The sequence below is a fragment of the Melospiza melodia genome, chromosome 1, assembly GCF_035770615.1.
Source record: "Melospiza melodia melodia isolate bMelMel2 chromosome 1, bMelMel2.pri, whole genome shotgun sequence".
NCBI lineage: Eukaryota > Metazoa > Chordata > Aves > Passeriformes > Passerellidae > Melospiza > Melospiza melodia.
The window spans coordinates 32,858,020-32,873,167 of record NC_086194.1 but is presented as its reverse complement, the minus strand read 5'-3'; the positions used below and the strand labels follow the sequence as shown (position 1 = coordinate 32,873,167).

General features: G+C 47.8%; 1 protein-coding gene across 1 annotated transcript in view; it reads left to right on the top strand.

Moving 5' to 3' along the window:
• The first annotated feature begins 9,440 nt into the window (after positions 1–9,440).
• The window catches only part of IGF2BP3 (insulin like growth factor 2 mRNA binding protein 3), a 111,745-nt gene continuing 106,037 nt past the window's right edge, over positions 9,441–15,148 (top strand). Inside the window, exons 1-2 of the mRNA XM_063153171.1 lie at positions 9,441–9,712; positions 10,936–10,996. Of these exons, the coding sequence (XP_063009241.1) occupies positions 9,538–9,712; positions 10,936–10,996 (236 nt within the window). The 5' untranslated portion in view covers positions 9,441–9,537. The remainder of the gene's footprint in view (positions 9,713–10,935; positions 10,997–15,148) is intronic.

Here is a 15,148-nt window from a genome sequence, read left to right as displayed (position 1 = left end):
AAAATGCATTTGTTAAAAAATTTAGAAAATTAACATTTTAGCAAGAACATTAGTACAGAAGAAAAATTATACACTTCTGAAGCATAATGCAATGCAAAACAAAATTATAGGATTATTAGCTTAAAAATTCAGCAGCTTTGAAAAAAAAGTTTCTCGATTGTGTGTATGTTTTTAAAATTTGAATATGAGTTTTTCAAGCATAATGTTTACAACCAGAAATAGTCATTTGATAACCAGAACTCAGAGGTGTTCAGAGCTTTCTGCTGCTTGACCTACAACTTCAGAACTGCAAAGCATGTCCTGGCTTGTTTTCGCCAGGCTCCACAGAAGCTTTAGGATGAGACTATGCCTGCACAGATGCGTCTCGTGCTGTAGGTTTGCAACAAGATGTCCAACGTGAAAGAAAAAAACCCAAACCAACAAAAAAACACCCAACATTTTGTACAAGACTAAAACTAAATCAATTGCAACTTTATCTGCAGCAGATGGAACCAGTGGCTGTCTGTACAATGGGGTTCTTGTAGGGGTTTCAGGTATAAAAATCTCATATCTTTTTCACTCATTTTTTTCAGTCATAATTTATAGATAAAACAAAATATTCCCTCAGGCTACAGTTTGTCAAGGTTTGGGGGGATTTTTTTCTTCTTTTTGCTCAAATGAGTTTCTAGGCTGCCTGGAAATATGTATGGGGTAAACTTTATTTTTCTATGGGAAAAGAAAGGGGAGCTCCCTCTTTTCTAATTATTAAGACAACTGAACTTTGAAACTTGACATTTTGCTGCTTCTCATTGGAATACACCCATGAACTACTTTGAAGTTTGTTTTGAACCTCTGAAAGTTATTTACAGGACACGGGGAAAACCATAAATTAGGTTGACAGCTTTTGCATCCAGAAAGCTGATCTGGTTTGTTCTCTTTCTTCAAAAGGCAGCAACTGAAAATCCCCTTTGCAGCTCAGGAGTGTAACCTTCAGCCAGGCCAGGGAGAGGTTTCCCAAGGAGCTGAGGGGGCACCTGTTGGCCTCTGACTTGGTGGAGCCAGGAAACGCTCTTGTCTCGCTACTCCCACTGCTCAACTCCCCCTGCCCACACTTCTCCTCTGAGTAAATAACCACAACTTGCTAAAAACCTGAGCTTCCAAAACTAGCAGTTCCTGGGTGAGCTTTAGACTCCTAAAGCTTAAGGCAGTATTAAAGGAGTGCAATTAAAATCAAAAAGTTATATTTAATCGAATAATTAGATTATATGACTGATATGAAACATCCCCATGTATTATTATCTTTTTACAAACAGTGATTTAATTATTTTGATTATTTTTATTTCAACTCCAGGAGAGAAAGCTCTATTTTTACGAATTTGTCAAAGTTGCGGGAAATTTAAATAAAACTGTGTAAATTTCAGGGTTTACTTAAGCAATTTGAACACTGAATTCAATTAATTTACTTTGTATCTGTGTTTCATTGATAATAAAACAGATATTTGGATTTTTTTGTTTTGAAAGAAATTAAGATCAGATTTTGACTAGAACCATATTTCAGCTCAAAATTAGCATTTCAGCATTGAATATTAACATTAGAAATCCACACATGACTAAAACAAAGGGGCACAAACACTTTTGCATTTTCCTGCAGCCATCATTCAATGTAAGAAAGTAGATTGAAGCATGCAATTGACATTTTTTTTCCACCCAAAGAACAAAAAGAAACACATTTTGTCATTTCTTTGGTAATGCAGCTTTGACTATATTTTTTACATTATTAACTTAAGGCAAATAAGGCAGGTATTAGCCTTGCCTCTAGCTGTTGCCTGTGAGAATGTTTCAGTGTTTACATACAGGCTGGGGCTTTATCACAGGTCTGATGCAAGAAAGCTGAATTTTTTCTCTGGCCTCTGTGACCCCATTACGGTACTTTGTTAGTGTGCATTCTGTGAGCTCAGCCCCACTCCTACAGCATGACTATACGTTCAAACAATGGACTCAAAACAGGCTTGCAAAAAACAGCCTCAAACCCGCCTTGCAGGCTTGGGTTTACCTAAATAAATCACTTTTTTCATGTTTTCCTGCTTGATTTTCTAGCTTTGGTTTGAGTAGTATTTTAAGAGCATTTAATAGCTCAGATAAACTGTTTACTGTTGCAAAACTTTAAAGAAACCAAAAACATTTCTAGAAGAAAAACTTGAATCTGAAATTTGTAGAAACAACTACTTAGTCTAAGATATGTTTGTGTGCCTCCAGTTGTATCAAGGACTGCTCAATTGAGATGTAAATTGAGCTTTAAAACAGGAATTAATTAGCATGAAACCAATGCTATATGTATGCACTTTAATTTTATCAGACTAAGGCTTCTATTTATTTTCACAGCTTTTGCCTTATGGGGTTGCAGGGCATTTTTGTTTTACAGGTCTCTCTTCCACTACTTAAATACTTTTCTTGGTACAACTTTTAGTTACTTCACCTTACTCTGGGAAATAACTAGACTCTACACAAAGTGTTTTAGAAATAATACAGCCAAGCTTCATTGACCATTTAGCTGTAGAAAACCATAACTTGGGGGGAAAAATATGGAGATTTCCTTACATTAAAAGATTGTGCCAGCCATTTTATTATAGTGACAATACCTACCCAAACAGATCTCTTACAATCAAAGTTCCCCAGCATTTAATACCAAAACCATGTACAATATATTAAGGTAATCCATTGCAAAGGAAATAATTCTATGGTGTAGCTTTCATGAGAAACACAAAAGGCTGAACCTAATTTATTTTAGACCAGATAAACAATTACTGAAATGACCTAACGAAATCATTCATATCTAAGCACTAATGTCTGCAGGAGGGGCCAACAATGCCACAAGCTCAGCCTTCAGTTTCACAGGTACTTTTAAATTGCCATATAATCCATAATTCACAGAACCAAGTATTCAGTCTTATTAAGAAACAGACCGGAAACAAAAACATGACTATAATTAACATTAGGATGGTTTCTGATCTTGAGAAAAATAATACATAGCAAACGACAGAGCAGATATTGTAGTGGGAAAACACACTTTAAATACAAACATTCACGACCACATTCTTCAAAGGATATACATATTAATGGCCAATTTAAACAGCTCTTTTCATGAATGTTGCATTGAAATTGGAATGCTTATTCCTGACAAAATTTGTAAAAGACCAAACGATTGCCTGAACTGGATCCAGCAACAGAACAAAGGTATTTTAAGTTATTAAAACAAATTAAAACAAAACAAGAAAAAGTAAAGTATGAAACTTCAGCAGCTACCATATTAAATTTTTTGCCTAAATACAACAAAATAACTAATTTGTATCAAAATTAAGATATTTTAAAATATTAAAAGCAAATTGTTGCAGAGTGTCTTCAAAGGCCAACACTACACTAGTGTTTTTTAGAGAAAGGGAGGGGATATATCCTTATTAAAAAATAATGGCTACTTGGAAGGAAATCTGGCCATCAAAATCTAACCAATACCAGGTATTAAAAAGCAAATTTAACATTCCTTCTCTATAATTTTGAGATATGGAAGGTCCTGGGGCTGAATTCACAACAGATCTACGAAAATGTTAGCTGAAAACACCGTTATCATACCAGTAAGGCAAGAGAGATTCTGGAGAGGAGGGTCTCATTGTTCTCGCCAAAGGGATTTCATGCTTGGGTTGCTGCCCCATTTTACTCCCTTACTTGATATTTTTTTCCTCTTGGCAAAAGATCTCCTCGATGAAAGGAGGAGCAAACAAGAAATATATTCTGATTTCTCTAAATTGTAAGAAAACAAAACCAGAACAAAACCCCATCTGAAACAAGTTAAAACACACTTCACTCATGAGAAACACTTTTACTTCTTAAATAGCGTCTTCATTTTCAGTTCTTCATTCCTTGTAAAAGCCACACAAAATATTCTTTACCTAGAGGAAGCCATATTGGCAATTATTCCTGTCATTTGATCAAATAAAGTTCTGATTTTGTCTGGCTGTAATATATATGATATATTTATATTTTTAGTACGTGCTCCTTCCAACACAATTGCAAAGATCTCAGATTTCAGATATCGACCTGAAATATGGTTAAGCTCTCCTTTGAAAATCCCATTTTAAATCCAGCTGTGCCAAGTGAAGTGAACACTGATGAAAAGTTTATGTATTATCTATAATATATATATAAAGACAATTATTTTCATGTAATCAAAATGTGGGTGATCAGATTTTTATTTTACAAGATCTGTTCGCAAAGATCTGTTTGAAAGATGAAAACAAGATACATCGAGCATTCAGTACTTTGAATAAAGAGATCCCTGACGAAATGGGAAAAAAAATTACTTACTTTCAAATCAGCATGTAGAGATTCGTTCTAAGCCACAGTCACCAGCTTTCACATACCGGACTACTTATTTAGAAATTGTTTGTATTATTTTACTGCAGTAACACTGTGATCACATTGCATTACAAAATCAAGAACTCCTGCAACTTTCCGGTCAGCAAAAGAGCACAGACAGCTAACCTCTTTGTAATTCTTTTTTATTGGAAAAAAAACTCGAACAGAGCTGGCTACATTGTTTTATCTCAAGCTCTAAAACTTCCGATGCATCGTGCAGGTTTATTTGTTTCATTCCACGCCGGCACCGCCGCGCTCTCCGTCGCCGATTCATCGAGTTTTGTAGCATTTTACGATCACAGTTTCCAAGCCGGAGCGGAGCGGGACGGACCCCGGTGCTCCCGCAGGCGCTGCGCCGAGCCCCGGCCCGCCCCGGCGGCCGCCCCGCTGTCGGGGGAGCCGAGCCGAGCCGAGCCGAGCCGAGCCGAGCCGAGCCGAGCCGCTCGCAGGCAGCCCCGGCAGCGGAACCGGCCGCCGGCACCGAGCCGTGGCCGCCTCCAGGAGCCGCCCGGGCGGGCTGGCGGCGCGAGCCTGGGGAAGCTCCCCGGGAGCGGAGCTGCACGCCCGGGAGCGCGGATGGCTGCGGGGGCGACGGGCCGCTCCCGCCCCGGGCCGGGCACTCCGCGCCGCTCCCGGAGCGAGCATCCCGCGGCTCCCGGAGCGAGCATCCCGCGGCGCCGGCAGCGCTGCCCGTGCCCGTGCGAAGCCGCGCGCCGCCGCTCCTTTGTTCGCCGGCCCTCCCGGCGCGGCGGCGGCGGGGCGGCCCTCGGAACCGGCACCTCTGCGGCGTGGCACCCACTTACCGCCTTACAAAGCCGCGGCCGCCGCCGGGAGGGAAGGAGGGCGGGGGCGGGCTGGCTCTCCCGTCCCCTCCCGGCCCTGCCCTGCCCCGGCCGGTGGCGCCGCGCCCCCCGCCCGTCTCGTCTGCTCCGCTCCGCGCTCCCCTCCCCGCCCCCGCCGCCGCTTTCGCGCCACGCGCCCCGGGGGCCGGCGCGGGAGCCAATGGGCGGCCGCGCCGCGGCGGCGGGCGGCGCTGGTAGGCGCAGGGAGCAGCCAATGGGAGGCGGCGCCGCCGCGCCGCTTTACTACGAGCGGCTATGGCCGCCCGCGGGGGCTGCGCGCCCCGGGGATGGCAGCGAGGCGAGGGCGGGCAGGGGGCTGGACGGGCGGGCGGGCGGGCGGACGGACGGACGGATGGATGGAGGAGGCAGGGGGCGCGGCCGGGCCAGGCCGGGGGCCGGGCGGGTCAGCGCGGTTGTCCGGTCCCGTCCCGTCGGCGCGGGTGTCCGCCCCACGAGGACCGGCGGCTCCGCGCCCGCGCCGCCGTGGCGGAGGCAGGGGCGCGGCGTCCCCGCCGTCGTGGCGGCGGCCGCCCGGAGCCCGCGGGGATCCCCGCCGCCGCCTCGCCCCGCGCCGCCCGCCCGGCCCCGCTGCCCATCGCGCCCCGGCCCACGCGGGAGCGTTCCGCGGGCGGCCGCAGTCCAAAAAAATCCCCACGAAACCAAAACCCAGCCCAGCCCAAAAAAAGAAATTTGGTGGGAAATATTTGGGCTGCGGGCGGTCCGACGTGCTACCCACCCACCGTGCGCCGAGCCCCGCGGACAGGGGGGGCTCGGGCCTCGGGAGGGGCAGAGGGAGCGCCCTGCCCGCCCCCGGCCGTGCGAGAGGGGGGACGGACACGGCGGCGGCCCGCGGATTCTCACCCGGAGGTGGGGAGAAGCACATGGTTGAGTTTTAATTCTAAACGGCAGAATGTCGTAAAAGCCCTTGCTAATTAAAGATTGGCTGTGCTTCCTTGTGTGCAATATTTATGTAAGTATTTCAACTTCTTCTTGGCTTCTGTGGTCAGAATGAAACAAATGAAATACAGAAAAAAATTTAATTTTTTTAATAATGCCTTTTCTTACAGAAGTAAATAATAAAATACATTAAGATGCGGGAATGCTCTGTTGTGTGCTCACGCATTTGATTTGTGACTGCCAAAATAAAATACATCTCAAATTTTAAAGCTATGTTCTCAATAACGTTAACATTTGGGGGTGCCCTACTGGTCTGAACTATATTCATCTGTGCAGGGAAGTGGAGATTTGTCAGGCAACGTGAACCAATTTTTGCTGTTGAATTGCCTTTTTTGGCATTCAAGATTTGGAATTACTCTTGAAACCACTAACCAGCCCACACTTCTTAACAAACAAAGCTATACATTATTTAGATTTACAGAAAATATTTCAGCTTATTAGCAAGAGGTTTTCAGAATATAAAAAAAAAAGAGGGGGGATTGCTAATAAGTAAGGGGATTTTTTTCCCCCAACCATCTGATTACAAAGCGGTTTATGGTGTTGTTGGGCAACTGATGCATAGTGTTATCATGAACATTCAATCTTCATTTCTTAAAGAAATCTCATAACTAAACAGATTTTCAGATCAGAATATTAGAAGAAATATATGCACCCTGTTTAGCAATTTAAGAGGAAATACCAGATAATGCTATACACCAACCATGTAGAAATGAGCACATGCAGCCTGCCTTATAGATGCAGTAAAAATCAAATTTATAAAGAATGCAATTAATCTGCAGGAACAGTGACTAATTCCTTTCACAAGTTTAACTAAGAATTCAGCTGTTTGGAGGGGGCTGTTTTTAACTTAGATAAGCAATTATTTATTTTAAGCAGACTATAGAGAGTGGGGTTATGAAATACAAATTCATTTAGGAAAGAATTCTACATGCAACATCAAAAAGTCATAAACAGGTTAAATCCCTAGGAAAAAAAAAATTTTCTCTCTATCCCCAAGATAATTATTTGCTAATTTCCTACAAAATGGAAGTTGTGATTAAATTCTGATTAGTGAAACACAAAACACTCGATTTCCTCAATCACAACCTGACAATTAAAAGTTCATTAAAATAACCCTGAGATTAAACAATGGGTCGAAATTACAAATATTAGGGTTTTGGTCAACCAACCGCTTGGATGCGCACAACAAAAGGGCCGTGTTTCCAACTTACTGCAGCATTCCCCCAGCCCCTGACGGTTTCACAATGGTCTGGGGCTCCAGCCTCATGGTGAGCCATGGCTCCTTGCATCATCATACCACCACAAGAGAAACCTTCAGCGGCTGACTCACCCCCGAGCGCTGGGTACCACCGCCACCATCGCCGAGCTGCGGCGGCCGCAGCGTGCGTAACAAAAGCCTGACCCCTGCGCGGCTTCCAAGGAGATTTAAACCACCCCTCTTTAATTGTGTACTTATTAGAAGTTAGGCACAAAGCTAGGGAGCGTTCCCCTTTACCAGAGATTTCCAGACATGCCACAGGACATGTGGAAATCCAGTCACTGCTCACTAATAAAAGTATTTAACCATTTTCCATGGATATACCTATTAAAACGTACCACAAGAAGCCTACCACGGAATAAATGAAACCTTCGGCTAAAGTGCGTTGAATTATTAAACAAAACCTACTAGATCGCTATATTAAACACAGTGCTGGCTTTCATTTCCGTATCCTTTCTTCATCTTCAGGCAACGTTTTGTTTGCACTGGAAAGGCTCCACACCCCCAAACCCCTCCCCCACAAGCCCACCATTGTATCTGTACGAATGTGGAGAATTATGAATGGTTCCTTAGACCGGGCAGGGGGAGGAGGGGAGGAAAAGAGGGGGGGTCGCCAAATCCCTTTGTGTGCCGTTACCAGCCGAGGGCAACGGTGCCTTCGCGTTTCCCCCCACGCCGTCCACCATCGCCCAGATGGGAAGGGAGCGCGGCCCCCCCGCCCCTCCCCGGGCCGGGCAGCTCCCTCGCCCCAGGACTCTCTTCTTCATCATCCCCCAACTCTCCTCCACCCCTTTGTCTTTTTTTTTTTTTTTCTTTTCCCTCTCCCCCTCTTTCTCCTTTCCGTAAGGCTCAGCAGCGCAAGGGGCACCGCGAGTAATGCGGGATCATTACCATATGGGGCTCCTCCGGGGCTGGAGGGACCCCCGCCCCCGCCCGCAGCCCCCCAGCACGCAGCCGCGCTGCGCGGGAGCGGATCCCGCTCTCTCGCCGGCCGCCTCCCCCCCGCCACCGCACCCCCTCTTTTTCCTCTCCCTTTTCCTCCTCCTCCCCCCAGCCCATACTGCCGGGGAGCGGGATCGCCCAGGCACGACCCCGATGAATAATCCCCACCGCCTGGCACGGCGGGGGAGGAGCGGGCCGGGGGGGCGGGCATTGCGGTGCCTTTTCCCCTCCCTCGCCGGGATCACACCCCGCTCACACGGGGGGAGGCGCGGCCGCCCAGCCGTTTTTGGGCGGAGGGGGCGCACAGAGCGCACTCCCCCGCGGAAGGGCAGAGGCGGCGCAGACCGGAGCCCACCCAACTCCGGTTTCCATTTCCCCCGCCCTCCGGCCCTCTCTAAACTTGTCCTGTCCTGTCCAGCCTCCCCCCACCCCTCTCCCCGTCCTTCACCCCAGCCATCCTCCTCCTCCTCCGTGAGTGTGTGTGCGCCCCATCCACTCGCTAATTGAAGAGCTGGGATTCCTCACGTGAGAAGTTGATTTGTAGTTTGAACACGTGGCTCATTCAAAAAGCCGGAATATTCAAGTAATTTTTTTTTTCTCTCTCTCCGTCCTTCCCTCCCCCCTCCCCTTCTCTCTCTCTCTCTTTTTTTTTTTTTTTTTTTTTTTTTTTTAATACGGAGAGGCGGCGCCTGCATGCACGTAGTGTGACATTTTCATAGTCCGCCTGCTGCTGCCAAAGGGGCTTGGGGGCAAGACAAAAAAAGTAGTTTTTTTTTCCCCTTCCCTCCTCCTTTTCCTCTTCTCAGCCCGCCATCCGCGGCCCCGGCGCTGGGTGTTTCCCCCGTGCCCCCCATGCGCCCGGGTAGCACGGCAGGCACTTAGGGCTCCCGTTTGGCCACGCTTTTTTTTTTTTTTTTTTTCCTTTTTTTTTCTTTTTTTTTTTTTTTTTTTTTTTTTTTTTACCCCTCGAGAGAGAGAGGGAGGGACACAAGCTGCAGATCTGATTTTTTTTTTCCCCTCTCCCTGTCTCTCTCTCTCGCTCTCTCCTTCCTCCATCGCATTTTGTTTTATTTCCCCCTTCCTCCCCACCTCCTCTCGCAAGACGAGGGTTGCAGCCCGCGGTGCGCGCCTCCCCGAGCCGCCAGGAAGATGAACAAGCTCTACATCGGCAACCTCGGCGAGAACGTCAGCCCTCTCGACCTGGAAAGTCTCTTTAAGGACTCCAAGATACCCTTCTCGGGCCAGTTCCTGGTGAAGACGGGGTACGCCTTCGTGGACTGCCCCGACGAGAGCTGGGCCATGAAGGCCATCGAGGCACTTTCAGGTGAGCGGCCCCTTCCACCGCCCCCGCCCTCTCCCCGCAGCCCCGACGGCTCCCGCCTCTCGAGCTCTTCCGCGGCCGCGGAGCGGCTGCAGCGGCGGCCTGGGCCGCGCCGCTGCTCCGGGGGGTGCTGAGGGGGGCCGGGGGGGTTCCCGTTCCCTCCGCCCTCAGGTGAGGTGGGAACTGTTTTTCCCGAGCGCGGCCGGAGCCGCCCGGCCTTCCCGTGGAGCCTTTGCGCGGGGCTTACGCGGCGGCGGCCCCCCGGGAGTGGCCGGGGAGGGGCGGGAGCCTGGGCCCAGGGACCCGCGGCGCGGCGGTTCCCATGTTTTTCCAAGCCCCACGGCCAGCCCTGCCCGCCCGGGGGCCCTCGCTGCATTGGGGGGGGGCGGTGAGTGCAGTGAGGCGGAGGCGGGCTGCGGGCGCGGAGCCCTGCGCGGGGCAGCGCCGCACACACCCCCCGGGCACAGCTGGACTCCCCCGCAGCCCCGCGCTGGGGCCGCCTCCCCCCGGAGCGGGCTGAGGCTCCTTTCGGCTCGGCTTAGGCCGCGGGGCTGGGGGCGAGCCGCTGAATCGCTCCAAACTTGGGAGGGGGCAGCCCCGCCGCCCCCCCGCCCCGCGCTGCTCTGCTATTTATTTCGGTTTCTCTTCGCTGCTCTCACGCACCCACCACCGCCTCCAGCAGCGCCGGTTCTCGGCCCGACATCCTGTTTTTGTATGCTTAAAAAAAAAAATAAATTATTTTCGCGTGAAGCGGCTTTGCGGAGGGCTGCCGAGAGAGGCTGCCTAGGAGGAGATGGGCTCAGGTCCGCCGGGAGAGGCTGCTTCGGCGGCGACGGGCTCGGGCTGCGCTCCACGCCTCCCTCCCCGCCCGCTTCCAAGGCACAAAATCGCCCGAAGTTGGCGGCGCGGGGGGTGGCGGAGCCCCCGCTGCCCTCCCCAGACGGGGCCGAGCCCGGCTCCCGCACACGACGCTTCGCTCCGCGGGCTGCTCGCAGCGGCGGCGCGGGGCGGGGAAGGGGCCCCGGCGAGGGCAGCGCGGCTCCCCCGCGGCAGCGGCCCCGGGCGCCGGCAGTGCCGCCTTGCCGCGCTCCGCCGCCCGGGCTGCCGATGAATGGGCTAACGTGTTGCGCTCCCGTTTCCTGCTTCGCGCCCCTGCGAGCCCGCTCCTGGAGACGGGGACGCACGGCCGCGCTCGAATATTTTCCCCTTTCTGTTTATCTCGGCAGGTAAAGTGGAGCTGCATGGGAAACTCATAGAAGTTGAACATTCGGTCCCGAAAAGACAAAGGTAATTTATTTTTATCCACACCCCCCAGCCCCCCCCTCCCCTCCCCGCACCGCCCCTTGCCCTTAGTTATCCAGTGAGAAGCAATTTGAAAAATGCTTAGGTTTGTGTTTCTCTTCCCCGTAGATAAATGGACCGCTTTCTTAAACCCACAGGCGTGCAGTCAGTGCAGTCCGAGAGGTTTTCTAGAATCACCCCATGTATTTATAATGTAGTGTCTTGGCCAGGCAGCAGTGTTACTATATAATTTATTTTTTTAAAAAAACACCTTTCTATGGGAGAAGCAAATTATTGTGGTCTGATGGCAAATGATCGTGTAGATTTTTAAAATTTAAAGTTCTGCGAGAGGAGTTAAAATCTGTGTGCTAGCAGGAAATGAAATGTGGTGTTGTGCACTGTATAACGGGCAAGCACGTGAGCTCTGCTTCAGCAACAAAAAGCACCTTGTAAATATACTGGTGGTTATATTTTTTTGATCCTGCCATGTTGGAATCTGCAGCATTTTACAGGCACATAGTAGAAGTCTCATCTGTATTTGAGAGGATTTTATCATCGCTATTTTGAGCTAGTCTATAGAAGCAGCAGGAGAAGGACTCCTTCCCAGTAAGGACAGGATTTATGCATCCTTAATTTCTAAATATACGTTTAATTTTTGCAAAGCAGTAACTTTGTTGGGCCTCGTGTAAAGAAGCAATATTTGGAATAAAGCAGTAGTATTTTTATGCTGCCTATAGCAATTCAGCCTGCTTCTTTCACAAATATTTATATGATAGAAAACCTGGCATGCACTAGAGAGTAAAAAAAAAAATAGATCAAACTTTCCACGTGCTTGTCCCTGCACTCCATTATTCAATCTGGGAAGTATGTCTGTCTGTGAAACTTTATTACAAGGGACTTCTACTATTTCAGGATTATTTTTAAAATTGCAGTCTTTTTAAGGTAGTTGATTGGAGAAGATGGTTTATCTGTCTCGATAGGCACTTTATCATGGTATTTTGAGAATTAGAAGTTTGATCATCTGTTTAGTGTTAGAAGAAAGCTTCACTTTGAGAAAGTATGGAGGTTTTTTGCTCTAGTTAAGGGAAGGGGGAACCCCTCTCTGGACAAATTCATTGCATGTGACTCTTTATGGTTGTATTTATTTGATACTTTTCACTGAAAATTGTTATGGTATATGTGCTTTTTCTCCTTTAATGTGCAATGCATATAGTATTGAATTACAGTAGCCTGCATTTAATAGATTTTGGATAGAAAAATACTGTTGTAGATTGAATATACTTTTAGATTTAAGAAGAAAATTCCATGGGACATCTAAAAATTGATGATTTCCTATTAGTCTAATAAATTTACTGTTATGCTTGTTAATCTTAAGCTTGCACAAAGAGCATTCTATTTATGCTTTTGAAAATAAAATCATTACATTCATATAACGGTAAATATAAAATCACTGGTGCTTCCCCAACTTTTTTTTTTTTTTGTTTTGTTTTTAAATCATTGTTTAATGTGTTTAAAAGTATTTCTCAGTTCTTTCAGCTGCCAGCTGAAATGGTGTAAAAGTCCATTCTTTGTCTTGGGTACCGTGTCCTATTTGTGAATTAGCAATTATCAGAAACATTTATCTGTCTGTAACTTGTTGAAAAGAATTCTGCACTGAGCTTCAAGCACTTTTCTAGGCATGTGTTGCCTGCATATAGGCATATTGAAAAAAATTGCAGAGGTAATTGTACCAGCATACCCACGTTGCTTCAGCCAAAGCCCTTATTTGTTAAAACACCGTTTCACCGTGCATTATCTTGTTGGAATGCATTAGATATAGTTCAGATTTATACTACTGTTTAACAGAAAATTAAATTGTATTTCTCATGACTGTACTTCCTTCCCCTTTGTTTCTGCTCCCCCTCTCCCCACATCTAATATAGAGAGCCACTTAAAATTCATTCAATGGCCTCCATATGTAATAGTGACTCTCTTGTTCCTTTTATAAATATCTAATAATTTTTTGGGTGGGGGGGAAAGGAGGGTGTCAAAAAGTTGGAGGTTTTTTTTCCCTTGTTTTTCTAAACATTGCTTACTGGGCGCATATTTCGAGTTGTTAGTTACATGTAAAAGTGCAGTTTCCAAATGTTGAGTATTGTTGGTGAAAGTGGCAAAGGTGGTTTCAAAGTAGCTTATTTGAAGTCCTTGTATCTTTTTGCAGCAGGGGAAGGTGCGGGAGCAGCTGGGGTGTGGTGGGGGTGTCGCTGGCCAGGCCCACCCAGTGTGTTTGTGGGAAGGGAAGCGCTTTCCAAAGGGCCCTGTGCTCTCCAGCGGGCTGCAGAGACATGGCTGGAGAAGTGACGCCATTTAAAAAAAAAAAACAAACGTGCATGCGTCAAGTCTGTCTTTCAGCATGAGAGTACAATTCATAGTTTGGTCAAATGATTGCTTCGTAAGAGCAAAAGTTGTTTTGTAGTGCAACAAAATTATTCAATACATTGTATTGACCTCTGCTGCTTTGAGGCAGCCTCATGGAGACTCCTAGCTCCCCTCCTCACAGCCTCCTTAAACACGATTTTTATGGAGGTTTCTGTTGTTTTATTTTTAATTTTTTTTACCAGGGTATGTAGATTATCACTCACAAAAGTAGTTTGTGGGTATCTTTCTCCAGGGACAGCTGAGGTGCACAGGAGGAAAGGGTAAGGGTTTGGTAATCCATATCCTTGTCACATAAAGGAAGGTCAAGAGGTGGTGTCAGCTAGGGCTGCCATAAAGTTGAGCTGAATCTGGAAGACATGGAGTGTGCCTGGCTTGCTATTCAGGGCGAAATTCTTGGGCCCAGTAGTCACTGCATTCCAGCCTTTGCTGGATCTTCTGATTTGAAGTGGGCACACCCAGGTTTGCAAAATTGCCTTCCTACCTGCTGTGGAAGGAAGCAAGGAGAGAGCCTGTGTGTGGCTTTCCTCCCCCCACCACTTCCCTGGAAGTATTTAAAAAACAGACCAGGAGATACGCTGTGGTTGAAAAAAAAGAACCCTGGTCAAGGTTTTCTTGGTGGAAGGGTGGGGAATTACTTTGGGGGAGGTGCAAAGCATTTAATAAGCTCAGGAGTAGATTCCTGACTTACTATTGAAATCTCGAGGGAATGCCAAAGGAATGCAGCATTTCTGCATTCAGACCCCTCGGTGTGGAAGAAGGCTATTGCAATATTTAAGGGTTTAGGTCACTTTATGCAGGAGTTAGAGGAGGCATTGTAATGGTTTTGACTGCGAGGGAAGGCAGGGCACCGTTAGTCACATCCACGCTCAGCTGAGCTTTCTCCCGAGGAAGCGGCGGGAGGGTGGTGGCTGCCCATGGCCTACGTGGAACTTGTGGAGCGAGGCTTTGGGCACGGCCTCGGCGCGGCCCAGGAGCAGCTGGCATCTCACAAGGCGATGTAGGCTGCAATCTGATTATTCAAATGGCCCTGATGTCACTTGTGCGTAATGAGGGGGGAGGGCAGCCCTGGCTCTGGGCACCTGGGGGTGTGCTTGGCGCAGCCTCCCGGCCTGCCTTCCGTGCCCAGGTGGGCTTCCCACCCAGACCTGACCCCCTCTGCCTGCTCCTGGGGCCCTCAGGTACCTCAAATGCTCACACACACCTCACTTGTGCTAATCATGATGTGCTTTTCCAGTTGGAAGGTTGATTTCCCCCCCCCCCCCCCCACCTTGAGGTGGGCTCTTTGTTGAGAAAATAAATTCCCTGTGTCTCTTCTGGGGGATTTGTTTGGGAAGGGAGCAGGAGAAGTGGGTAACAGAGCTGCACCCTAGAGGTTATGCTGCTTCTTGGGGGGAGTAATGGCCTGCCAGCTGGGCTTCACCTCTGATGCTGAGGCGTCCAAAGGCTGATTTGAGGAAAACAGGCCCCAAGTCCTCCTTGCAGCCCCTTGTGTTCCAAGAGTGACCATTAGATGGGAACTGTGTTGTGTTGCTGATTTTCAGTATAATGAGGGTTTGTGTCTCATGTGCACAAGGAGGTGGGAAATGGTTTTGTGAAGCTAAAGTATTCATGGAGTCTGCAATGGTCATGGTTATTAAAAAAAATTAATTAGTGGCATTGATTTTTAGTTTTGCTTCTGTAAATATCAAGGAAGTAGAGATATGCTCAAAGAAGACATGTTAGAATATACACCTTTGCTGT